We start from the raw sequence: 25,144 nt of genomic DNA, 5'->3' as shown, positions 1-25,144 counted from the left end.
ACCGTCACAAGTCATGTCACCTCTGTGTGCCCCAGTCCTCTGTCGTATAAAAATAGGGACGGCGGTAATAGCTGCCTCCCCAGGCTGTTGCCCATCCTAAGTGGGATCCTGTCAAGGAAGTTCTCAGCACAGTGCCCGGCTCCGAAAGCAGAAAGAGGCCGAGCTTGCCCCCTGCTGGCCCTGGCGGGGGGCGCGGCTGTGGGTGGCCCAGGAGGGGGCGCCTCCCCAAGCCAGGCCAGCCCACCCCTCCGCACTGGCCACGCTCAGGGTTCGCTGATCCCATTTTGGGGTCTCGAACTTCAGCAGGCACCAGGCTCTGTGTTCCCTGAGCGCCTTCCAAGGGCACATGCTGCCTTCCAGAACGTTCCTGTTCTCCAGTAGCTTGCAGCTGAGCTACTGAGGACTTGAGAGTGGACAAGAGCTCTCTGTGGTTGAGGGTCTGGAGGGGAGGTGGGCTGCCAGCAGAGGGGAGGCTGGGAGGCCCCTGAGAGGCACCCTTTGAGCACCGTCTTGAAGAAGGCAGAGTTTGAGGGAGTCGGAAAGGATGAGAAAGAGGGTACAGGGTGGGGCAACCCTTTTGTTCTTCTCGGTTCTCTAATGAAACCGGAAAACACCGGTGAGAAAGTACACCTTACTGGCCTGTGATAGCTTTACTGTACCATCGTCGTCATCAAATCAGTTTCCCTCCTGTCACTTCCAGCCTCATGGCTCCCAGGGTCAACTCCAGGGCCCCAGGCCCCCCCAGTGCAGGAACTACCCAATTCCCTGCTTTCACCCTCACCCCTCCGATGCCCCCCACCCCCTGAGACTGCTGAGTGGCCTTCTCTGGGGCAGAATTCGTGCAGGTCCTCACGGCCGGATTTATACACAGGGACTTAGAGCCCCGTGTCGTCAGATGCCACCTGGGTGCCATCTTGTGGGCACCCGGCCACTTGCCCTCATCCCCCAAGTCTTTACCATCCACCTCCCACTGGACCTCACTGAAAATTTGCTCTGTGGGTTTCATGGCTGTCACGTTCACCATGGTCACCATCAGCCAGGAACTCAGAATCCCTGCCTCCACAGTGTCATGGGCAGGGCCCGCCTCTGACACTTGTCCACAGACAGGGTGATCCGGAAGCTGCACTGTGGGCAGCAGCTCGAGATGGGGTGTCGGGGCTGGGAGGACCGGAGCTGGGTCCCCTTTCCACCCAGAAGGAGCCCTCCACTCCCCTCCCACTGGAGCTGTGACTTGGGCAGTGGCCCCTGCTTAGCCGCAGCACCAAGAAGGCCTGAGGCCAAAGCGTGGACAAGAGCTGGAATGAAGAAGGGCCAAAGGTCTGGGTGTCCCTCGGAAAGGAGAAGAACCCAGACAGGGGAGACAGAGGCTTTTCGGAGCAGCAGCTCACTGGCTCTCTCTCTCTCCTTTGGCTGCAGGGGGAGAAGTGAGGAGATCGTCTGCCTGCAGATCACGACACCCAGGGCAGACCTCCACCTGGTGGCTCCGGACCTGGAAGGAAGGAGGTAAGGAGGTCCTGCCACTGTTCCGGCTTCTTCTTTCTGGGGTGGAGGCTGGGAGAGCAGGGAGGGAGCAGTTCTCCTGGAAGGGCAAGCCAAGAGCTGGGTGCCTCCCCGCCTCTCTGTGGCAGCCTCTCCCCACACATCTGCCACCTCACTCAGCCCTCTGCCAGCTACCACTCATGGAGCACCTGCTGCACACCTGCCACCCTGTCTGGGCCGGGGATGCTCAGGGAGGGCTTCCTGGAGGAAGCAGCCTCTGTGATGAGTCCTGTGGGATTCCCAGCTCCCTCGATTTTTCTTGGCTGCTCCCCCTGTAAGCCCCACCCCCCAGCCAGGCACCAAGCCCTGTCCATTCTGTTTTAGGGAGGTTTCCCCCTCACAGCCTTCCCCAGGCCCCCCATCACCCTCCTCCTTTCTGCAACAGTCTCCTATTGGTCTGGGGCCCCATCCCTGGGCTTTCCTCCTCATGTCACCCACTGTGTCCCAGTTGTCCATTTATGGATGAGCCTCTCCCTGAACTCTGAGCGCCAGGAGGGCAGACACCGCTTAAGTGTCCCCTGCTTTCTCCTCGACCCCCACCCCCACCCCAGCCCAGGGCCTGGCTCCAAATAGCAGCACAGGCATGTGCGTGGCTTGAACACGGGCAAATCATTCAGTGTGATGATGTCTCTTAAGTGACCCCAAGAGACACAGGAGGAGATGAGGCTGGCAGCTCATCTGAGAGTGACAAAAGCCCTAGAGGGCTCTCCTACCTTTTCCACAGGAGAATCAAGTTGGGGAATGGGGTGGGAAAGAAGACAACCAGACTCTACAAAGCCCTGCCCTGCCCCAAGCAGCCAGGCTCGGGTCCCTGTGCCCATTTTGCAGATGAGGAAACTGAAAGCCCGGATAGTTCCATAACTAGGTCAAGTTCACAACCAGCAGCAGGCAGCTCCAGGACCCCACACCCTGCCCCAGCCCGCCTCGCTACACGACTGAATACTTAATATTTGCTGAATGAATAAACAGTGAATTTATTCACAGGCACCCAAGTGAACAGTTCCAGAAAGTGTTTGACGATTTATGATGGAGGTTTGGGACAGAAGTTGGGGCTCTAGAGATTTCCATGCTGTACGCAGCCAAATGAGAGCTGAAATAACGAGAGCAGAAGCCCTTCACACAGGCTTGGGGCCGAGGGGGTCCGGGAACTGGGCATGGGCCCCAATGCAAGGCAGCAGCTGACATTTAAGGGAAGGGTAAAGGGGACCCCCGGGAAGCTGTGGCCAAGGAGGTAGGAAGTGGCGCCCCAGAGTCAACGGAGGAGAGGGGATGAGAGGGCAGGTGTGGCAGTGGTGCTGGACGTGTCTCCATTGGGCTCCACCCCCTGGGGCTCCCCGACGACCTTGGAGGGACCAGAGGGGGTCGGGCTGCCTGGGTTCAAATCCCAGCTCCTCCCCTGTGGCCTGTGGAACTCGGGGCCAGTCCCCCGGGCTCTCTGGGCCTCAGTTTACTCATCTGGAAAGTGGGCCGGCACAGGGTCTGGTGTCTAATGGCCCACCGCCAACAGCAGCTATTGGTAAGGAGATTTGGAGAACCAGCCAATCGATCAGTCAATATCAGGTTTTCAGTGCCTTAAGACAGCTGCCATTTGGGGGGTAAGTTAACTGTCCTCCTCTGAGCATGAGTGGCCGAAGGGTGGTTAGGTAAAGCTTCTTTCCTCCACAGGTCTCCCCCAGGCCTCAAAGACCAGGAGGCCCCCAGCTCCAGGGAGCCCCAGAGAGACGTGGCTGGTGAGGCGGCCTTCAAGGCCCCTGATTCCGACTCCAAAAGGTAACACGTCAGGGAGCAGACACCTCCTCTTTCCACCCAGGGCCCACCTGCCACTGAGCTGACGCATCCCCTTGGCCCCTGACCCAAGCTCTGTCTTGTTCTGGCACAGCCTGAGGTCGAGTAGTCAAGAGACGGAACTGGGACTAGGTCTCTCCTCTCTCCGGCTGTGTTTCTAGAGCTGGGGGCAGGGCAAGGGCTCAACAAATATCAGCTGAATGAATGAATCAATGACTGTGTGGGGCCTGGAGGGGGGTAGGCCCCTGCCCAGATCCCCTGTGAAGCCAGTTGCTCTGTTTCTTGGCTCCCCTCTAGCTCTCGGCCCATCACGTTTGGAAGAAACACAGAAATCGTCGCCGAGAGAGTGGGCTGTGTCCGTGCCTGAGACCTGTGTTCAAGACATTTGTGTTAGGGAAGATCAGACTCCAGAGCTGAGTCAGCAAATGCTTCTGTTCCGATAACAGGTCGAGCACATGGTTGGGCGATGCCACCCTGGCATCCAGGGCCCCGAGTTCCCCACCTGCAGCCTTGGCCGGAGCAGACATCGACTCGGCGCGAGGAGGGTAAGCAGCCGGGGGAAGGCGCTCATGTCCCTGGGGGACGGGCCCCAGCCCTCCGTCGCTGCACTTTCCTCTGCTTGACTCTTGCTCCTCTCCTACCCCCTGCCCCTCGCTCTCACGCTCCACCAGAGCAGCTGGAGGCCCAGCTCCCCATCTTGGGGTACAGTGAAGATGGGAGGGATGCACAACCAATTAGTGGATGGACCTGTGTGTTCTTGCTTGCTTGGCTGTGCTCTGAGAACAAGCTGGAAGGAGGCCCCTTTGTCTTGCTTTCTCCCTTCCCTTCCAGAAGCTCCAAAGCCTCCTCTTCCTGCCCTGTCCCCACTCCCCAGCCAGCTCTGTCCCAAGGGACAGTGGTGGAAAAGTGGCAGCCTTGGGGGGGGGGGGTGGGCAGCTGGGCCTGGATGGAGACAGGGCTTTGAGCAGCTACTAACGAGGAGACACATCGAGAAAATGCTTTCGGTTTTCTTGAAGGGAAGCAAAACCTCGAAGTAACTTGCAAAATAATCCGAGGGAAGAATCTTCTAGATTGTTAGGCTTTTGTTTCACGGTTGTCTTACCTATACTTAGCTAGGCTTTGTTTGACAGCAATTTGTGAGAAACTCGCCTTTATCGTCTTTCCAAAAGATTCCACATGGTTCTCGTGGAACCATCCATTTTCCTAGGTTTATTCATTGAATTTGGCCGCTGCGGTTGCCTAAACGGGTTTGGAAACAAACCCAAGGAACCCTGGGTGAGCGTGGGGGGTGCAGACTTGTGCAGGAGCCTGTTGGCGCAGTATCCCGAGTACTTGGCATCTAGTCACCCCTTTACTCTTCTCAGCCAACTTGGGAGGCAGGCACACCCAGTGTGCCCATTTCACAGATAACACTGAGCCCCAAAGAGGTCGGGCAAGTTGCCTCAGGCCACAAGGCTCAGAGGCAGTGGAGCCATGATTTGCACCCCAACTCCAGGGAGGGGGGGGGCCCGAGCATCCATTTGAGCAGCGCCTCAGTCACGTCAGCTGTCACAGACGGAGGATACCCTCTCAGGAAGGGGTGACAGAGAGTCCTGAACCCAGATTGGGCATGGCCACCTCCCACAGGCTGTGTCTGCCTGCTAGCTTTGCCCCTCAGTTCCAAAAGCCATTGCTGGACACAGCCTCCCAGGCCCAGCCTTGGGGCCCCAGGGGCCCCCTCGAACTTCTCAACTCCCTCCTGCCTTCACACCAGGGAGTCACAGTGGGACAGGGGAGCCTGGGAGGAGCCCCAGCCTGGAAGTGGACCCACCCATCAGGGCAGTGGAGGGAGGGGACCGGGTGATAAGGCTGCTGACCCCAAGACCCAGCACCAAGCCAAGGGGACCCAGGCCAAGGTGGGGGTGGGGCCGCTGGCCGAGAGGAGGGCTTCTGGGGGAGGTGGAGCTTGCGGAGCCTCAGCAACCCTCTCCTCAAGACAGTGACCCAGTGAGCAGGGGTCAGGGAAAGGAATCTCAGGTGGCAGCGCCTGGGGAGACAAATGGCTCCTGGGGCACAAGGTGTAAGGGACCCCACTTCATCTGCCCACCTAGCCAGCCACCCACTGGAGCAGCCATTTTGATGTGGGTGCGGGGAACATTTAGCAAGCCCTAGTAAGCAAAGATCTTTCTGGAATGCCAGGAGGTAGGTCAGGCAAGGATACAGAACCCAGGCACGGGAAGAGGCTTCCCCAGGGACCCCACATTGTTCAGGGCTCAAGTGACATCACCACACACAGTGGCAGACACAGGTCCTTGTTTCCGTGAGAAGACAGCGGGGGAGGGCAAACCTGGGCCACCAGCCCCCTTTGGTCCGAGGCCTCAACAGGCCTGTGTGTTTTCTCCCCCAGCTCCAGCGCCACGTTGGCTCCTGCCGCCCCGGCTGACCTGAAGAGCAAAAGGCCACTGGACACGGAGGATACTAAGGCCGACCCGCAGGGGTAAGGCCGGCAGGCAGTGCCAAGCGTCTAGGGTGTAGGATGACAGCTCGGGATGTGTGTCTGCAAGGCCTGTGAACCGGCCTGAGACACGTGGTGAGGGGCAAAGGCCCAGCTGGAACTTTCCACCATACTCTGTCGCCTCTGCCAGGAAGCAATCCATAATCAGTAAAGGTCACTTCCTCTCACAGTCAGCAGCCATTTTGATGGCACCTGCCCCATGCTGGAGGCCGGACTGTACAGACAAATCAGACCCAGCCCCTGCCTTCCGAGAGCTCTCAGGAGCTGGTCCCATACTAATACTGCCTCCCCTGTCAGTTGTGATAGAGGGACCAGTAGTGCTTGGGAAGAGGGACCAGGGACAACTTCATGGGGGAGGTGGCTTTTGAGCCGAATCTCCAAAGGGCAGAGGGAACACATACCCAAAGGGCTCGGGAGAACCTGGTGGCTCCCGGACACTGTAAGTAGCTGAGTGGGGCTGGCACGGAGGGTCCTCATGGGGAGGGGGAAGGTGTGGCAAGGAAGGCAGGGGCTGATTGGCTTTTTGCACCGTGAGGCTGCTAATCATCACACAACAGCTCAACTCTGGAGCACCCCTCGATGTCTCATCCAGTCCTCCGCTCCACCCCGCGAGGTTTAACCCTAATCGGAATGAAGAACAGGCTTGGAACCCAAGGTCTCTGTGCCTCATGCTTTGATGCAGTACTGGCAGTGAGGGGTGCTCAAGAGAAGGCACCGACTCGAGGAAGGGCAGGGGAAGAGAGCTCAAAAAAAGGAACTGCAAGCCTAAAATCCCTGTGGCAGAAGGAGCTTAGCATGTTCAAATGCACAGGGCCGCTGGTGAGGGGGGCTGGAGATAGAACACGGCCATGACCAGGAGTTTGGGTGTTAGTTCAAGTTTTAAGCCAAAGAGGAACACGGCCTGATTTAGGCTTTTTAAAGGTTAGTGCATTTTCATAGCGCAGTGCGGTTATTTGCTTTACATTTGTCACTCCCACTAAACCTGGAGGCTGGGGTGAGGTGGGGGTTGGGGGGGGCAGTGGCAATGAATTGCTAAGGTATAAGGTTCTGTTATGTGACTTTCTTTTGTTTCAAATTGCACTGACAGTTACCACTCAGAATGAAAACAATTGCTAACACCTACTGAGCTAGGTGCTTTACCCGCACTGTCCCAGTCTTCCCGGCAACCTGTGAATTGCCTAAGATGAGGAAACTAAGGCAGGGAAAGCTTACATGGCAGAGCTGAGTCCCAATGCAAGAGGTTCTAAGAAAAACCTCAGGAGAAACTGAAAAAAAAAAAAAACCACAGAAAAAAACTGGTTCATGTGATGTGTTTGTTCTTTTGAGCTTATTCTCAAAACATAGAACCAGCTGGTCACTGTGCAGAGCACACTGTCTTCATACTCTCATTTAATCCTCCCCAAATGGGGAAGAATCGGGTTTTATCATCAGGCAATTTGACAGAGGAGGAAAGTGAGGGACACTCTCCTAGAGGGGCAGAGCCAGGAACAGCCAGACCCACTCTAGAGCCAGGCTCAGAACTACTTTTGTCTAATGCTTAAAAGTCTGAAAAAATCAGTATGAACTTTCTCGATCGCAGTGTTTCAGAACCCCGGCTGCATTTTTTTAAGGCTCCCAGAGCTCCACGCAGAGATTTGTATTTAATGGTTCTGGAGCTGAGATGCTACCATCGATGTGTTTGAAAAAGCTCCATTTGATTCTCACGTCCAGGCCGGGTGCACAACCAGAAATTGCTAAACATTCGGCAATGCACTTGACAGCCCCCACGACAAAGAATTATCAGGCCCAAAATGTGACTAGTGCTGAGGTTGAGAAACACGGTGCCAGAGGTTTCCCACGTCCCCGGTGGGGGTCGGCTCTGGGACCGAAAGACCCAGACGGGGACGCAGGACACCGAGCGCAGAACCCGTGCGCCTACGCACCCGACCCCTGCGCGCCTCTCCAGTGCGGGCCGTCGCGTGTGCGCCTACGCGTCCGCGCCAGCATCTCGTCTGCGCCTGCGCGCGCCGCCATTTCCTTCTTCCGCGGTCTCGGTCCGCAGTGCGTGCCGGGAAATCCCACGGTCTGCAGCGAAATGGCCGCCCGGGCCCGCTCCGCCTCGGTGGTGCTTGTCCCGTTGCCGTGCCCGCGACGGCCCCTAGGTGGCGCGCGATGATCGCGAATGGGCCCGGCGCGCTCGTCCCCTCCCCCGCGGGCGCGGTGGCCGCGGGGACACGTCGGGGCCGACGCCGGTTCCTCCGGGCGGGAGCTGCCGACGCGGGGGCAGCTCGGGGTCGGCAGGGAGCCCACGGGGTGCCTGCGGCCCGGCCGCCTTTTGCGGGCCCTGGGACACCGGGACGCAGTCCTCCCGAGCCTTCCGGGGGCAGGGGCAGGGGGCGCGCGGGGGGCGCCCGGGCCTCGCACCGCCACGGACCCCCGGCCACGGGCTCAGGGATGAGGACAGGGACGAGGGGCTCAGTGCCCTGGGGGGTTGAGGCCGGGGACGATGGGGACGTGGGCTCCGGGAGCGCGGTGGAGCCCCACTTTTCCTGGGTTACAAAGCAATGCCAGGTGTCCCAAGCTTAAGGGACTCTGCTTTCCTCTAACTCGCTCCTGCTTCACCGCCCGGATGGGGAGAGGCAGTAGAGTACGGTGGTTAGAGCCTGGGCTTCCGGGCTTGCCTTCACATCTGAGCTCTCTCACTTACTAGCTTTGTGGCCTTGGCTGTGTTACTCAACTCCTCTGTGCCTCAGTTGCCTCCCCTGTAAAATAGTGGTAATAATAGCTCTTCCCATATAGAGTCACTGGGCGGATTAAATGGGTTTGTATATGTAAAGCATGTAAGGTAGTTGTTCCTGGTATGAAGTAATGTGAAATACTGGTTTTATAAAAGCCACAACCTAAATAAAGCAGCACCAGAGGAACACCTGTCCCCCCCCCCCAACTGTTCCAGCACATTTGGAAAGCTAGCCTCTGCTCCCCTTCACCAAGTTGATTAGCCTGACTTCATTTGACAAGACACCATAGCTTGTCCCCTCCCTGCTAAACTTTTATTATTTGATCTTACATCTAAGCCAGATGCTGTTTTTCTTCTTGATATGTTGCAAGTCTGGGCTTTTCAGGTTAATGTTCTGCATGAGCAGGGGACCTTTAGACACATCTACTCACAGCAGACGATTGTCACCCAGTGGAGGGGTCTACTGCAAAGAGTGCTCAAGTGGAAGGGAGGTGCCCTCTTCGTGTAGAGAGCATGTTTGTGTTGCGAGTCGTCAATGTCTGTGCTAGGCTCCTGGCTCTTTGATCTGGTTACAGCCAGAAGGAAGGGCTTCACATAAACCCACTATTAGTCTCCTAGGGCTGCCATAACAAACGACCACTAACTGGGTCAGCAAACAACAGAAGGGTGTTCTCTCCCTGTTCTGGATGCTGAGGTCCTTCCAAAGGCTCCGGAGGAGACTCCTTCCTTCCCTCTTCCAGTTCATGGTGGCTCCACGTGTTCCTTGGCTTGGGGCCACATCACTCCAGGCTCTGCCTCTGCCTTTGCAGGCCTTCTTTAGCTTATCTCTAATCTCTCGACTTCGTGCAGTTTATTCAGGAGCCTAGACAGACTTATTTGGGAGGTAAGCCCCCCAGGATGTTATATGGCTCAGCAAGGCTCTGTGGGACTGCTTTGCCGAGATTTCCTTTTTATGGTCCAGGTGGTTAGACCTCCTAAAGATGTAGTGGCTGTGCTCCATGGCCTATCCATCCATTTGTCCTGATGTTGCAGCGGACCCCAAGTTGCCTTGGCAGAGAATCTTGGCTCTGTTCACGATCTGTGTGAGGACAACCTTTGATGCCACATTATACAGAGGATGTTGATTCAGTCCCTGGTAAAGGGAGCTCGGGGCCATGGAGATGGGGCTCAAGGTCTTTAGGCCGTCTCGGTTTGTCTTTGGCTCAGCATGTCTGTCACAAGCAGAGGTGGGCTGGGTGTGTCAGGGCATGGTGCTGGTTCGGGGACCGCTGTCCTCTGAGCAGACACTCGGGGGTCTGGATGGGCTGCAGTGGATGGTCAGGGAGAAGCAGCCCTGAGAGGCTTAGCACTCAGGGAAAGTTTCCCCAGCATCATCAGGGTGGTGTCACATCTGCTTGCCTGTGGTTCTTCTGGGTGCAGCCAGAGGTGGCAGTCTGCTTGCTGGGGCATTTTGGGTACCTCCACCTGGGGCTGAAGAGTCCCATGGCCTCTGGGCACTGTTCCCCTTGTTAATCCAGCTGGAAGGCAGGGATTATCTTCCGTGAGCAAAGAGGCCCAGGGCTGGGGGGAGCTGGGGCTGGGGTCTTTGGCTGCAGTGATGGACAACCCACCACAGAGCTCGCAGGGGACGCCACTCCTTCTTGGCTGGATTCAGGGCTGGCAAAGGCATCGTGGGCTCAGTCCTCCCCTTGTACACCTGGAGACTGCACTCCTCAGCGAGGAGGGGGGAGCGGGGCTGGGGGCTGTGCGTGGTTCCTCTCTGCGTCACCCTTGGGGAGACAAGCCCACTGAGCTCACAATGGTCTCTTCCTCCCTCAGCGCCTTCTCTGGTGATGGAGAAAAGAAGTGGATCCCCAAGGCCGGGGAGGCCTGGCAGGAGGGACCTGGAGCCCTGAGAGGTGGCCCAAGAGACCCAGCTGCACCCAGCCAGTCGCCTGCAGATGCCAGCTCCCCAGGGGGCCCAAGCAGCCCCAGAGCACCCAAACCCAAGCAGCTCATGGCACTGGAGAGTTGCTCCAGCAGGTAAGGGTTGAGCTGTGCCAGGGTGGCTCCTGCCAACTGGAGCCTGGATTTTTGTCATGGGCTGTGAGCCAGGTGTGAACTGCTCCCCCTGACTTTGCCTGTCAATGACCGGCCAGTGGCACACGGGGGGCTCAGGCTCCTGCCTGGCTTGTGCGGTTATGGTGGTGATGCCCTGGGCCTGGAGTGGTGCTGAGAGGCTTCCTCGCAGCGTGAGGAGCTGGCCTGGAGGCCTGTGGTGGGAGCAGGTGACTGACCCCAGGAGTAAGAAGCCCTGTGCCAGCTCAGGGAGTTGGAGGGAGGGGCTGTCTCCCAGAAAATAGGGTCCCAGGTCAGGTGAGGGCTATTTGTGGGTATAAAATGACTCTGGCAGAGGACAGAGAGGGTGAGAGAGGGAAAGAAAGAGCATGAGAGAGAAAGACAGACAGACAGACACAGGGTGAAGCATAGAGAGAAGGTAAGAGTGTGCAGAGGAAAATGTTTAGAAAATAGATAAATGGAGGGATGGAGGGATAGTGTCAGCCAAGAAGTAACAAAGGCATTTGTTGGGGTCTTAAAATTGCAATTTGGAGAGCACAGATTTAGGTAGTGACCCAAATTGTGTCCTGTCTTGGCACTTCCAGGCAAGGGTTCTTTTTTCCCCCTAGGTATACCCCCAAGGAATTTTTTTTAAAATTTTTATTCTGTTACCATATATACAATCCAACATTTCCTCTTTTAATCACATTTCAGATATGTATATATCAATGCTGTCAATTATGTTCACAGTGTTACGCGACCATCACCACCACGCATTACCAAAACATTTCCATCATTCCAAATAAGAGCCTTATACATCTTAAGCCTTAACTTCCCATTCTCTACCCCTGCCCCAGCCCCTGGTAATCTATATTCTAGATTCTGAATCTATCTGTTCAGGCAAGGGTTTTTGTTTGTTTGTTTAATATTCATTTTACTGAGATATATTCACATACCACGCAGTCATAGAAAACAAATCGTACATTCGATTGTTCACAGTACCATTACATAGTTGTACAATCATCGCCAAAATCAATCCCCGATACCCTCATTACCACAGACACAAAAATAACCAGAATAATAATTAAAGTGAAAAAGAGCAACTAAAGTAAAAAAGAACACTGGGCGCCCTTGTCTGTTTGTTTGTTTGTTTCCTTCCCCCACCTTTCCACTCATCCATCCACAAACTAGACAAAGGGGAGTGTGATCCCCATGGCCCCCCCAATCCCATTGTCCCCCCTCATAAGCCACATTTTTATACAACTGTCTTCGAGATTCATGGGTTCTGGGTTGTAGTTTGATAGTTTCAGGTATCCACCACCAGCTACCCCAATTCTTTAGAACCTAAAAAGGGTTGTGTAAAGTGTGCATAAGAGTGCCCACCAGAGTGACCTCTCGGCTCCTTTTGGAATCTCTCTGCCACTGAAGCTTATTTCATTTCCTTTCACATCCCCCTTTTGTCAGGCAAGGGTTTTTAAAGGAAAGGAAAAGATTACACCAGTTGTTTGTGGTCAGTGGATATTTGGGGTACCCAGTTGTCCTTCAGGTAAGATAGTTTACTGAATCTTTTATCTTCTGGTTTGTTTTATGCTGTCTGGATGTCCTTAGGGTTTTGAGGACAAGCTTGCTTGAGGCTTTGCAGACTTTAGCAGTTTGTGATATCTGGCAGAGATTTGCTAAGGGTAATGTCCAGAATGATCTCCTGACTCCGTTTTAAATCTCTTAGCCATAGTAACTTGATTTTGTTTTATTTCTTTTTATGATACAATGATATGTCAATTGTGGCAAAATGTTAAAAGTTGGTGGATCTGGGCATCTGGGAGTATAGGGGTATGTTGGAGTATGCTCTGTGGGGCTTGTTTATTTTGTACCTGTCCTATAAATTTGAAATTATTTCAAATTAAAAAGTTTTTTTTTAAAAAAAGAGTGAGTGAAAGGGAATGTGAGTCAGTGGGCATGAGGGAGGTGAGAGTGCAATCGAGGGTGACGGTGGCCTTGAGGGTGGCTCGAGACTGGGACTGGAGTGTGTTGGTGGGTGTGAGTGTGCGTGAGCAAGAGGGCAGCCGTGTGCTGTGGGGTGAGATTGTAAAGCAGGGGCCCCCCACCAAAGGCATCTAGCCTGCCACCTACCACTGCGTGCCCCACAGAGCTCACTAAAGCATCCGTCCACAGAGAGGTAAAACACAATGGGCTCATGTTGTTCAGCGATTTCAGGGAGAGCAAAGGAAAGCACTTAACACTTCTGCAGGCCAAAGCAGACAGCTTATTCCACAAGATAGAACATGCTGGAAGGAGAGACATGGTGGAGTTGAGCAGATAGTCTGCTGTGGCGAGCAGGTGGTACCTGTGGCTCCACGTGAAGGGATAAAATTAAGATGCATTGTTCTGGTTTGCTAATGCTGCCATTTTGCAAAACACCAGAGATGGATTGGCTTTTATAAAGGGGATTTATTTGGTTACACAGGTACAGTCTTAAGGCCATAAAGTGTCCAAGGTACTGCATCAACAATAGGGTACCTTCACTGGAGAAAGGTCATTGGCATCTGGAAAACATCTGTCACCTGGGAAGGCATGTGGCTGGCGTCTGCTCCAGAGTTCCGCTTTCAAAAGGGCTTTCTCCAAAATGTCAGGGTCAACTTCCAATGGCCGTCTTCAAAGTGTCTGTCTCAGCTGCAGCTCTGAGGTTCTTCTATTTGTGAGCTTTTATAAGACTCCAGTGAACTAATCAAGGCCCACTCTGAATGGGCAGGCCACACCTCCATGGAAATAATTCAATCAGAGGTCACACCCTAACCAAAGGTGTCACTCACAGTTGGGTGGGTCACATCTCCATGGAAACAACCTAATCCCAATATCGCACGAGATGGGGTTAAAAGATCAGGGCTTTTTCTTGGGGGACATAATGTATCCAGACGGGCACATGCGTATCCCACCTCCCTGATCCCGGGGCTTCTTACACCACAGAGGCTCCATAACGAGATAGGAGGCTGTTTCTAGGGCCAGGCTCCCCTGTCATACAGCAGATTTCTTCGTTAAGGACGTCCAACCCACCCTTGACTCCTCTGCCCGTCCTGAGCCCCAGGCTCTGCAGAGGCCCAGTCCAAAGGCACTGGACGAGCAACTTTGGACTTCCTGCCAAGTCACATGGCTTCCTATGTGGCCAGGGTCCCCTGTGGTGAGAGGCGTGTAAAACATGCAGCCACACATGGTAGAGGAGGCGGCTGGTTGTGTGAGTGAGTAGAGAGACTGGGTGGTCAGGAAAGACTCACTTTATGGCTGGGCTGAGGTTGGGGCTGCGTGGGGAAGGCTGAGGAAGATTCTGCCCATCGGATGTGCTGGAGGCAGCTCCCAGACGGAGGAGACTGGGGAGGCTTGCGGGAGCTGGGGTACCCAGAGAAGCAGAGGAGGCCGGGGGCTTGGCAGGGGTGATGAGGAGGTCTGGGCAGGCTCCTCAGCTCCTGGGCTGAGGATAGGAGCCACCCCTGCCCCCGCCACCCGGGCCCAGGGACGCACCACTGGCCTCTGTGTAGGAGAGTGCCACGGGCAGACGTGAATTGTGGGAGGCCCCCTAAAACTGCGGGTGGACAGCAAGACTGGAGGCACGGGGCTCTCAGGAGACAGGAGACAGGCCCCAAGGTCTGGAGAGGCACTCAAGTCTTGTAAAGGTAACAGCAAGGAAAAGGCATAGTAGCTTAGGCTGCTTCCTGGGTTCGGGATCAGGGGATGGGGTAGATGGGGATAGACCCTCTTCCAGTTTGCTAATGCTGCCGTTTTGCAAAATACCAGAAGTGGACTGGCTTTTATAAAGGGGGTTTATTTGGTTACACAGTTACAGTCTTAAGGCCATAGTGTCCAAGGTAAGGCATCAACAATCGGGTACCTTCACTGGAGGATGTCCAATGGCATCCAGAAAACTTCCGTTAGCTCAGAAGGCACATGGCTGATGTCTGCTTGTTCCCAGGTTGCATTTCAAAATGGTGTTCTCCAAAAGGTCAGTGTCACCTTCCAACAGCTGTCTTCAAAATGTGTCTCTCAGCTGCAGCTCCTCCAAAATGTCACTCTTAGTTCGTCTGAACTCCTTCTGTCTGTGAACTCTTTTTATAGGACTCCAGTGATTTAATCAAGACCCACCCTGAATGGGCGGGGTAACACCTCCATGGAAATTATCCAATCAAAGGTCCCACTCACAGTTGATTGAGTCACATCTCCATGGAAACACTCAATCAAAGGATTCCAACACAATCAATACTAATACATCTGCCCCCACAAGACTGTATTAAAGAACATGGCGTTCTGGGGGACATAATACATCCAAACCAGCACAGACCCCTTAACCATGCAGCAAGTAGCCGAGGGGGGAGTTTGGAGAGGCTGTGGGGAGATAGGATAAGGAAGGACATTTGGGCCATGTGGGAAATGAGTGCCTGCTGAAGACCCAGTGACGATGTCCAGGAGGCTATGGCGGAAACAGTTTGGAAATTCATTGAAGACCTGACCTGGGGCTAGAGATGTGGGAGCCATCAGCTCAGGTCACGGGACAGTATGGAAGAGGTTGCCAACCATGTCCAATGCCAGATGATTGCAGGGGACCGCTCGCTGTCATCGCTGGAGTTTTCTGGCCGTGATGGTGGTGGCCTTGCTAAGATCGTCCACAGTCCTGGTCCTCTCTCTGAGCCTGAGTGGCCCATGCCCCAGCAGCCAAGGCTTTTAGGTTGACTCCCGATCTCTGAGGCTCTCGTTCTAAGGTTTCTTGAGAACCTGGTGAGGAGGGAAGGTCAAAACCTCCTCTCAAGGCTGGGATTCTGCCCCTTGGCTTGCAGCTGTAACATGTGTTTGAAGACCTTTCAGACTGTCTCGTGCCTGGAAAACTTAGATCAGAGGTAATGGAGTAGTGAAGGTGAGAAAAGAAGGCAGTCTGGCTAAAGATTTGCTAAGGGTTATTAAGATTCACTGGGTAACGGGATCCAGTCTGATTAGCAGGCAGATACCGATAGGCATGGGGGCCCCAAATAAATTAGATCTCCTTTGGGGCTTTCCAGGGTTGGTGGAAATAACTGTCCTGTGGATTTGCATCTTAGAGTTTATTCGAGCCCTTTTGATAGAGACCTCCTCCCACCCAGTTGGGAAGAGGAAAGTCATCAGGCCGTTGTTTACATGATGGATGGTCCTAAGCATATCAGGTTAAAATTACATTTAGGATCATCTGAGTCTCTTAGATGCATATAGCAAAGCGAGGCATGTGCACTCTTGCCTCCCACAATAATCGTGCAGTTACGTGTATGGGTGCAAAGTAGGTGTCATTGCAAATGGCTTCCGTAACAGGGCCCTTGGGTAGGTCACGGTGGAAGCATAGCTCACCCTGTTTGAAAAGTATTGAGATCTGAAGGAGGCTTGTTTTGAAGTTTTGAGAGAAAAGCATAAGGGCTCCTGAGTGTTAGCACAAAAGATGCCCCTAAATCTGTGATAGGAGTGAGAACTGGGGGAGAACTGGAGAACCCCAAGGAAAGCGGGGATATAACCAGCAGTTAAAAGCACGGTTGTGAGATGGTGCTAAGAGCCGAGTGAAGGATGCCAGAGATGCTGGGGTCCTTGTAGGGAGAGGGGACAGTTAGGGGAGGAGGAGGAGGAGATAATATAAAATAAGGCTCATTCTGGAAGGCTGCGGTTGCTATCAGGGGAGTTCTGAGGATATCAAAGGCAACGCTGGAGGGGGCAGAGAAGGAGGATAGAGCAAAGAAGGGCCACAAAAATCATGAGACTAGGTGGCTGGCAAGGGGATCCCAGGAGGTTTCGTTCTGGCATCTTGGGCAGACGTACCTCACGATGTCACCTGCATGGTCCGCGGTCCTTGGGAAAGTTTTCTACCTCATGGCACTGTTGGCCTATGGCGGCTCTTGAGAGAGCCTTGGGGTAAGGTCTCCAGATGGATTGGATTTCCAGTCCGAGTGACTTTTGTACCTTTTTATATGAGAGACATGAGTTTAGTGATAAGGAGGGTGCTCGAAAGACTCTTCCAATGGATTTCAAGATGAGTTTTCCGGCAGCGTCGCCTCCAGAGAGCCAAGTAGCCAATATTAGAGGAAAAACAGCCTCAATCTGTTGCTGGTAAGTGTGGGTATATTTAATAAGTCCCTTGTGGGGCTTTAGAATGTCAGAAGTGGCCAGCTTAGAAACTTCGAGAGCCCAGGCAGAAGAGGGAATTTTCCTGAGTCAGCCCTTCAGAGTCTGTTAGCTCTGTCGTTTCAGATGATAGGGGATTAGGAGGACAGTGTAATTGGGCGGATAAAGGAACAACTTTTCTGGATTTCTTGGGTGACTTTACCAGTGAATTGGGTTCCTCCGTCATCTGAGAGAGCCAGTGAACCGCCCCATGTGAGCAAGATTTGTTCTAATAAAAGTTGAGCAACACTAGTGGCAGTGGCCCTTTTAAAGGGAAAGCCTCCAGCCAGCGAGAGAACATGCATATGATAGCAAGGACATATTTATAGCCGTGACATTTAGGAGCTGAATACAATCTGATTGCCAATGGAGAGAGGATCCTAAAGATCTGTGTATTAACCAGATTTCATAGGGAAGTGATGTGAATCTCCAATTGAAAACCCCTGGCCTGGAGCATACCGGATTTGGTTAAAGAAGTTAACATTTTAAAAAATGATTGAAATTATGACTGATAACAGGGTACTGTTGTCTAATATCAGGCAAAGCAGCACCATGTCTCTGATAAACATCTGGACTGCATGGGTGTTGACACATTTTTAGGAATTTTATATAATTTCTGAAATATTTATATTAACGTTATCCATTGCAATTTACTGTAGGGAAGGATAAGCAGTTTTTTTTTATTCCCATGCAATATATGCAATATTACTAAGCCTAATAATTATTAGCACTTCTCTTCCTACAAGGTGAAAGAATATATTCTTCGAGCTTTTCTAGGGACCCTGTGGTATAACACTTAGGATTTGATTACGGGGAAGGCAAAATGTCAAAAGTTGTCAGAAGATTTGAACACTTCATTAAATAGGATTATGGGATAGTGAGAAATGGTACTTGGTCATCTATTTAAAGTGATAAAAGATTTAAAAGTAAACATAGGAGGTAAAATGATCATAAAGAATCTTAATGTCTTTAAAGTTGAAAAGACTTTTTTAAAAAAGTAATTAACACGATAAAGTCAACAGAAATCATAAGAAACTTTTGATAAGACAAAATCTTTGTCTTTTAGGTCGAACAGAAGGAAAGAAAGCAACTTATAACCTTTTATTAACAGCAGACCAATCATCCAAGAAAACTGTTATTTTAATGGAGAGGAAGCCAAATTTTAGCTTTGCATCAGTATAATATTTGATACTAAAGCTCTTTTTTGAAAATCTTATAAATAAACACATTAAATCTTAGTCAGTTTTGAGCATGAGAAATACAGTTCCTTTTCTGTGAACCTTTTATAGTTTTTTACATCCATTTAGGTTTTGTCCTACATACTATTTTGGAACTAGTCATTTTAATTTAGGACAAAACCACTCTCTTTTTCCTTAAAAAACATACTTTGCATATCTTGCAACAAAGTTGTTCCCCTTTGCCATTATTACGTTTAGTAGTTTCATTTTTATATACTAATGATATTTTTAAATCATTATTAGCTTCTATTTTACAAAGAAATTATCGACAGGTGGTAGATAATTGTGAACTGTCACACATTAGTATTATGCAGCAGACTAGCAAAGCTTATGAATATACATCTCATAACTTCTTATAGCTATATACTTTTTATAGTATACTTTTCAATGTAGAAAAATGAACATGTTTATTGACTAGACTCAAATATACACATTCTTTCTGTACCATACAAAGATAAGAAGGAAAAAGTATGTAAACTTAAAATGAGGTTTAGTCATTAATGTTTCTGTATTTTGTCTTTACTTAGAAACAATCTAGGAATTTAATGGGTATCTATTAGTTAATTTAATTTAGCATAAGTCTAAGGTTTTAAGTAACCAAAAAGATTTTAAGCTGACAAATACTAAAACATAATTACTGTTGAAATAGTTTGTCAGAATAATGACTGTTTAAATGCAAAGTTACATTTTTTTTATAATCTTAGACACCTAGTAAATGCTGATAAGCTAATAAATGCTAATAAGCTAAAAAGCTAAAATGCTAATAAGCTAGTAATGCTAGCTTATTCAGCTAGTAAACCTATTTAAGTTTAGAAAGAATATACTCAAGTAGAATAAAAATGTATGCTTGTTTTATACCTAATGCTGATAACTCAGAACACTTAGCTATTTTTAGTAAACCAAAAATATCAAACTAGTTTTGCTTGCCATTTACCTAAATTATGTGAACTTGAATTTTTAAAACATTTGGATTAGTTTTTATAAGAATATATATTTTTTACTTTGCAAGTATTAAGTTTAGTTTCTTTAATTTATGGGAGTTTTAAGAATATTTACTTTTCATTGGTGCTTATTTATCTCTAAGCCAATAGACTAGAACTCAGTTAAGGGATTTTATAAGTTAATTTGGTAATACCAGTCCAGAGGTAGGAAAATATTACACATACATAACATGCGTGTATACATATAGATACAAACGTACATAGAGACACAAAATAGAGAGCTTATAGCTTTAATTCTGAAATTTCAGCCATGAGTCAAATATAAAGGAACACCAAACTTGCTGGCTTATATAAAAGAGCTGGCCATCACTGTATATTTTTACCAAGATTGTGTTTTTGGAACATGGGACAGGTTGAGGTTAAATGTTCAATATGTGGGCTAAAGAGGCCCCACCGATATTTGTAGAGGATGCTTTTAAGATGTTCTTTGCTCTGATGTGTAATATTATGGAAGCTGTGGACTAAATTTTGGGCGAGGGACTGAGGAGACCCCAAGCAGTCTCCAAAGCCCATCTGAGTGGATAAAATTCCCAGTCAGTTTCCAGTTTGCTTTTCCAGCCTCAGGTGTCTGCTCTTGGGGTTCCTGAGCCCCTCGGGAGCCCCTGATGGGAGGAGGGGGCCTAAAGCCCTAGTGACTCGAGGGAGTTGAGGGGCTGGAGGGGGAAGGGAAAGGTCTGGCAGGGGTGGGGAGAGGGGCAGAGGAGTAGGGGTGTTAGGGGGCCGATCAGAGGATTCAGGGGCGCTGAAGGAAGGTCTTAGCTGGTAAAAGGGAGGAAGGAGGAGCCAGGGGTGATGGGAAGGGCAAGGTCTTAGATGAGCCAGTTTGGAGAAATCTCAAGTGTCCCAAAGAGGCAATGGAAATTCCAAATTATCCTTCATGAACTGTTCCCATTTTGGGAGATACAGGACTGAATGAGTGTTGTGGCGGCAGAACATATAGTCAGCAAGGGAGGAGGAGGGGCACCCAGTAGATTGAGCATTACCCCAATGAGAAGGACGGTCAAATAGAAAAGGAGCCAGGCAGAAAAAAGTCTCACTAGAAAGTTCCGTCCACAATTCTTGTCTGATAGCCAAAGGAGGTCTCTTGTGCAGTCCTCTTGGGGAGCCAAAGGACTCACTCTGTGCAATCCCTAGATAAGGAGTCGGGAAAAATAGTGCAGCCTCACAGAAGAGCCAGGAACTACCTGCTTAGAGTCAGGGAGTAAATCCTGACTCCAAAAGCGCCAAGAAGGCTTCTGTCCAAAAAAATTCTTGCTCCAAACACCAAAGAACTGGGAAGAGCCACATTTAATAGAATGAAAGTAACTCCCTGCCATGTTATCACAGACAAATGTCCAGAGCACTGGATTATGAATTATGACTTACCATTATGTATCCTGATTTCCCCAGCCCGGAAGGACGCAAAACATCTAAGTAGCTGGCATGAATACCCAGGTGAAGACATCAGGGCCTGAGGGGCCGTCAGCACTCCAATCGAGTCATGGAGCCAGTAACCATCAAATTGAAAATAAATCCAGACTTAGATAAGGAGAAACTTTATTCAAAAACACTATTCCAATAGGAAGAATGCTCCAAACACTGGATCTGTAAGCACCTTAAAATCAAATAGAAAACAAGGTTTTTTTAAATTGTTATTATTGTTATTATTTTTTAGTAGGGAGGGGTAAGCATAGCTTAGCAGAAACTTTTAAGGGAAATATTAGACAAGCAAGAGGGAAATGATCAGTGCAATTTGACAGGAAATGTGTCTCCCTGTGGTCAGTTGGTTCTTGGTAAAAAGGGGGAACATGTTCTGCATTTTAGTGCATGCTCAGGATTGGGACAAGCTCAAGTTCAGGGGCCTGTGGGGAGGAGAGAAGCCTGACTAAAGTTTGGTCAAGTTGAGGTAGAGTCAACCAGGGAGGCAGAAGATCACGAGTTAAGGTTCGGACATGTTGAATGTGTGATACCCATGAGATACGTAAGAGGTAAGGTCCAGGAGGCAGATGGATGGACAGACAGGACGGCAACTTAGGGGTAAGGTCTGGACTGAAAATAGACATTTGTGAGTCACCTGCATGTTGGCAGCAACTGAAGCCTTGGGGATGGGTGAGATTGTCCAGGGAGCAGGCTTAAAGTGAGGAGTAGGTGCTGGAGCTCTAGAGAAGCACCCATATTAAGAGGTAGGGCAGAACAGGAGGAGCCTGTCAAAGAGATGAATTCGGAGCAGCAAGAGAGGTAGGGGGCCAAGCCGGAGGGTGCAGCCGTGGAAGACAAAAGACAGAGAAGGTTCAAGGAGGGGGGCGTGGCCAACTGTTCCAGCTAACTGGATTTAGCTACAAGGTATCTAAAGGAGAATGATGGACGCAGTGATCCCTGTGTTCAGACAGACTGAGTCCTCCATGAGCGGTTTGTGACAAGTACAGAAGTGGAGAGTAACTGTTTATGAACTTTATGGCATCTTGTTACTGCCAGATCAGTGACAGATACAACTCGTCTGGTTGTACCGGGTAGAGCCCAGTTCGGGTGTTATGGTGAGTTCGGGTGTTGGAGCTGCACGGTAGGACCACATATGGGTGGTAGACAGACGAGGGGAAGGGAGATCCTTTAGCACGCTGGTTTGAAAGGCAGGAGTGGCTTCTTCAGTGGCAGGTTGATGGTGAGATGGGTAGGAGGAGTGACGAGTGAGGGCAGTCTGCTCTTTCAAGAAGTTGGGCTGTTGGAGGGGGAAGAGAAAGATGAGAGCAGCGGCCGGAAGGGGACTGAGATCGAGAAAGGCTTTTTGTTTCTTTTAAATAGGAAGCTGAAGTGATGAGCCCTCGCCCCTGACCCACCCCACCTCGATCCCCACACTTCGAGGCGAGGGAGGTGTCCAGGCTGCCAAGGGATCGGGTTGAGGGGCAGGTGAACTTGACTCTGGTGGCCATTTATTAGCTGCAAGCCAACCCTCACCCCAGGTGTCTTATCTTTAGAAAGGGGAGGGGATGGAAATGCTATTGCCTCGTAATAATAGCTGCGACTACTTGGCAATAAAGACAAGGACGTCCTAGCAGCGAAATCAGAGAAGCCACATCCGCGCGCCCGCACCTGCCCGTGTGTGCGCCTGCGCGCGCCGCCATTTCCTGTCGCTGCGGGCCCGGGCCGCAGAGCCTGTCGGGAAATACGGCCGTCGACAGCAAAATGGCCGCCAGGGTCCAGAGGGGCCCAGGCGCGGCTTCTCCCGCCGCCGTGCCCGCGCTTGCCGCCAGATGGCGCCCGAGGATCACAGATGGGCCCTTCGGGATCTCCGGGCCCTTCCCCCGCCGGGTCGGGTCGCCGCCCCCTTTGCCAAGCTAGGGAGCGCCCCAGCCCGGGCACCACGTCCGCCCTGCGCGCCTCCCGCGCCTGTCCCCACCAGCCCTCCAGAGCAGCTGGGGCTCGGGGAGAAGCGCTCCCCGGAGACTGTGGCCTGGGGAGCAGACGGGCTGGCTTGGGGTTCTTTCGGCTGGGCACGTGGGCTGGGGGCCGAGGAAGGCTTAGGGAAAGGAGGGAAGGTGGGAGGAGGGGGGACAGTGTGTTTGCAGGTGAAGGCTGACTTTCAAAACCTCGTTCAAGTTTTCAGATGCACCCGGAGACTGTGTTGGTCAGCGAGGAGGGGGAGCGGGGCTGAGGGCTGTGCGTGGTTCCTCTCTGCCTCCCTCTCAGGGAGACGAGCCCACTGAACCCATAATGGTCTCTTCCTCCCTCAGCGCCTTCTCTGGTGATGGAGAGAAGAAGTGGGTCCCCAAGGCCGGGGAGGCCTGGCGGGAGGGACCTGGAGCCCCGACAGGTGGCCCAAGAGACCCAGCCACGCCCAGCCAGCCGCCTGCGGATGCCATCTCCCCAGGGGGCCTGAGCAGCCCCAGAGCACCCAAACCCGAGCAGCCCGTGGCACTGGAGAGCTGCTCCAGCAGGTAAGGGCTGAGCTGCACCAGGGTTGTTCTCTCCAGGTGTATCCTGGATTTTTGTCAGGGGCCATGAGCCAGGTTGAGCTCTGCCCTCCCTCCCCAGGCATGCCCGGTACTCTCTGCGGTTGTGAGTGGCTGGGAGCCAGAGGCAGGCAGGCTGGAAAGGAGCTTCCGGGGAGGAGGTTTCCCCAGGTGGCAGCTTGGAGCCACAGCACCTGCTAGACCAGGCCTGACACAGAGAGAGCAGGCAAAGAACCGTGTTGTCCAGCAGCCAGTTGGCGGGTGAAGGCCTGGGAAGGGAGAGGGATGTGTGGGTTGCCTTTGTCATTGATGTTGACTCTCTCTCAGAGGGCTTTGTTGACTCTCTCAGAGGGCTTTGTGCCCTGGTGTGGATGGGACTTGCCACCAGAGATAAAGGCTACCATTGGATGAGCGCGTCTGCCACCACTACCACCCTGGGTGGTATCACGGCTATGCAGGGGTGGCATTTGGGCATTAACCCTCTTGCCCGGTGGCATCCTAGAGTTGTACAGTGATTACAAGAGGCTGTCACCAATAGCCTGAGGAGATCGGGGGGTGGTGGTTCTGAGAGAGGCCAAGGACCAAGGAGGGGTATGCCAGGTATGTGACAGCACCACCGTCTAGACATGCTCTGCACAAGCAGCTTGAGTCTTCCAGGATGGTCATTTCTGGCTCGCAGGCCCCGTGGAGCAGTGTGCCTTCACACCAGATCACAGTGTCTGTGGTAGCTCTGAGAACTTTGCAACTTTGAAAACCTAGGTGTCTTGTAGACTACTTGTCACATTTTTAAATGATTCCAAGTTTTTAAAAAAATATGGTTTTATAAGCAGTCTGGCATCCTGAAACCCAGTCTGTCAATTATTGTTTCCAAAAATCCATGGAAAGTTCGAGTTATTGGCTCTGATACAGTGTGGTCGTTGGAAGTGCTACACAGCCATCTCGTCCACGTGGGCAAGAGATAGAAGACCTGAGGAAATGTCACAATTTGACTACGTTCCCATAGGGTTAAGTTAATCTCCATCTTCGTGGTATAACTTTCTGGCTCCCACACCCAGACCATGGGCTCCTTCACCCACAGGATGTATGGCAGAGGCCCTGATTTGAGGCAGGACTTGCCAACGTCTCAAGATTGCCTTGTTTCTGTGCTTTCTGGCTATTTCCTGTCCCTTTACCTGATGTTGACCTGCTGCCTTCCTTTGACCCTGAGTTTTTCATTATCTAGTAATCTGGCCTCATCTTGCCTCTGCCCATCAGTTTCTAGCTCTGTGATCACTCCGTGACCTGTTGCTTGTGTATGGTGCCTCTGTAGTGGGGAGAGGGAAAGACTGTTGTAGCTCCATCTTGCTGAGGAATTCAGCAGAGGTGTTTTCTGCTCTATTTTATTCCCAAGCCTGGCTCTGATCTCCTAACATGACAGACAGGGTGCGTGCCAGAAATCAGCTTTGGCATCCCCGTTGGCCCCCATTTCTGTGCAGGGCCAGAGGCCCTCGTCACCTCCTGGAGCTGCAGTCGATGAGGGCGGAGGGCGAGCTTGCCCGTTAGGAGGCTCCTTTGCTCCCCGGAGACCTTTCCTCAAAGCAGCCATGAGTTGGGGAATAACCAAGAGCCACGGGCTACAGACAGTATGTGCCAAGCACCTCCATGAGCCGGTTGTAGATGCAGGCCACGCTGGCCCAGGGCCCAACCTTGGGGCACACAGCCCACAGTGCACAGACACATAGATGCAAGAATAGTAACCAGGGCCTTTGTGTGCCAAGGAGGTGCAAGTTGCCCTCTGTGCCATGGAACACACACTCTTTGGTTCTCACTCCACCCCTAAGAGGGATGGGAGCGTCGGGGGCCCCCATTGTTCACATTCCAGTCGACGGGGGGTGTTCTGTGGGTTGTTTTTTACCTTGTCTCTCAGCTCTGCCGTCCGTTTTCGACTATTCCCAGATTGGGGGCATGAATCACAGGATGCCAGACACTCGACAGTTGTCCCAGTAGAAGAGGATCAGTTTCCTTTATCTTCTAGTCAGTCTTCTTCTCACTCTTTGGCTTTGTATTTATCCCCCCACCCCCATTCCAGGTCCCTGTGGGGCTTACCCCTATCAGCCCACCCCTCCAGTCTCCAAGGCACATTCTTATAGGGTGATAGAGGATGAGGCATAGAGTGATTGGGTGCAGTGAGACAGGGTACTTCAGGCAGCCTGGAGCGGGAGGGTGGGTACTCAGGAGGGGCTTCCTGGAGGTGGCGGCGGTGTCGTCTG

At 51.8% G+C, this 25,144-nt stretch overlaps 1 protein-coding gene across 12 annotated transcripts in view; it reads left to right on the top strand.

Annotated features, from left to right (window-relative positions):
• Positions 1–25,144, top strand: part of ZNF185 (zinc finger protein 185 with LIM domain) — a 55,787-nt gene that overhangs the window by 17,134 nt on the left and 13,509 nt on the right. For all 12 annotated transcript variants that reach the window (XM_037821673.1, XM_037821670.1, XM_037821674.1 and 9 more), the window contains 6 exons: positions 1,417–1,503; positions 3,205–3,309; positions 3,771–3,869; positions 5,711–5,800; positions 10,353–10,556; positions 22,677–22,880. In XM_037821673.1, the coding sequence (XP_037677601.1) occupies positions 1,417–1,503; positions 3,205–3,309; positions 3,771–3,869; positions 5,711–5,800; positions 10,353–10,556; positions 22,677–22,880 (789 nt within the window). The remainder of the gene's footprint in view (positions 1–1,416; positions 1,504–3,204; positions 3,310–3,770; positions 3,870–5,710; positions 5,801–10,352; positions 10,557–22,676; positions 22,881–25,144) is intronic.

This window comes from Choloepus didactylus, chromosome X, assembly GCF_015220235.1.
Source record: "Choloepus didactylus isolate mChoDid1 chromosome X, mChoDid1.pri, whole genome shotgun sequence".
NCBI classification, from domain to species: Eukaryota; Metazoa; Chordata; class Mammalia; order Pilosa; family Megalonychidae; genus Choloepus; species Choloepus didactylus.
Note: the sequence above shows the minus strand (reverse complement) of the source record. Positions and strands in the feature narration are given on the sequence as shown.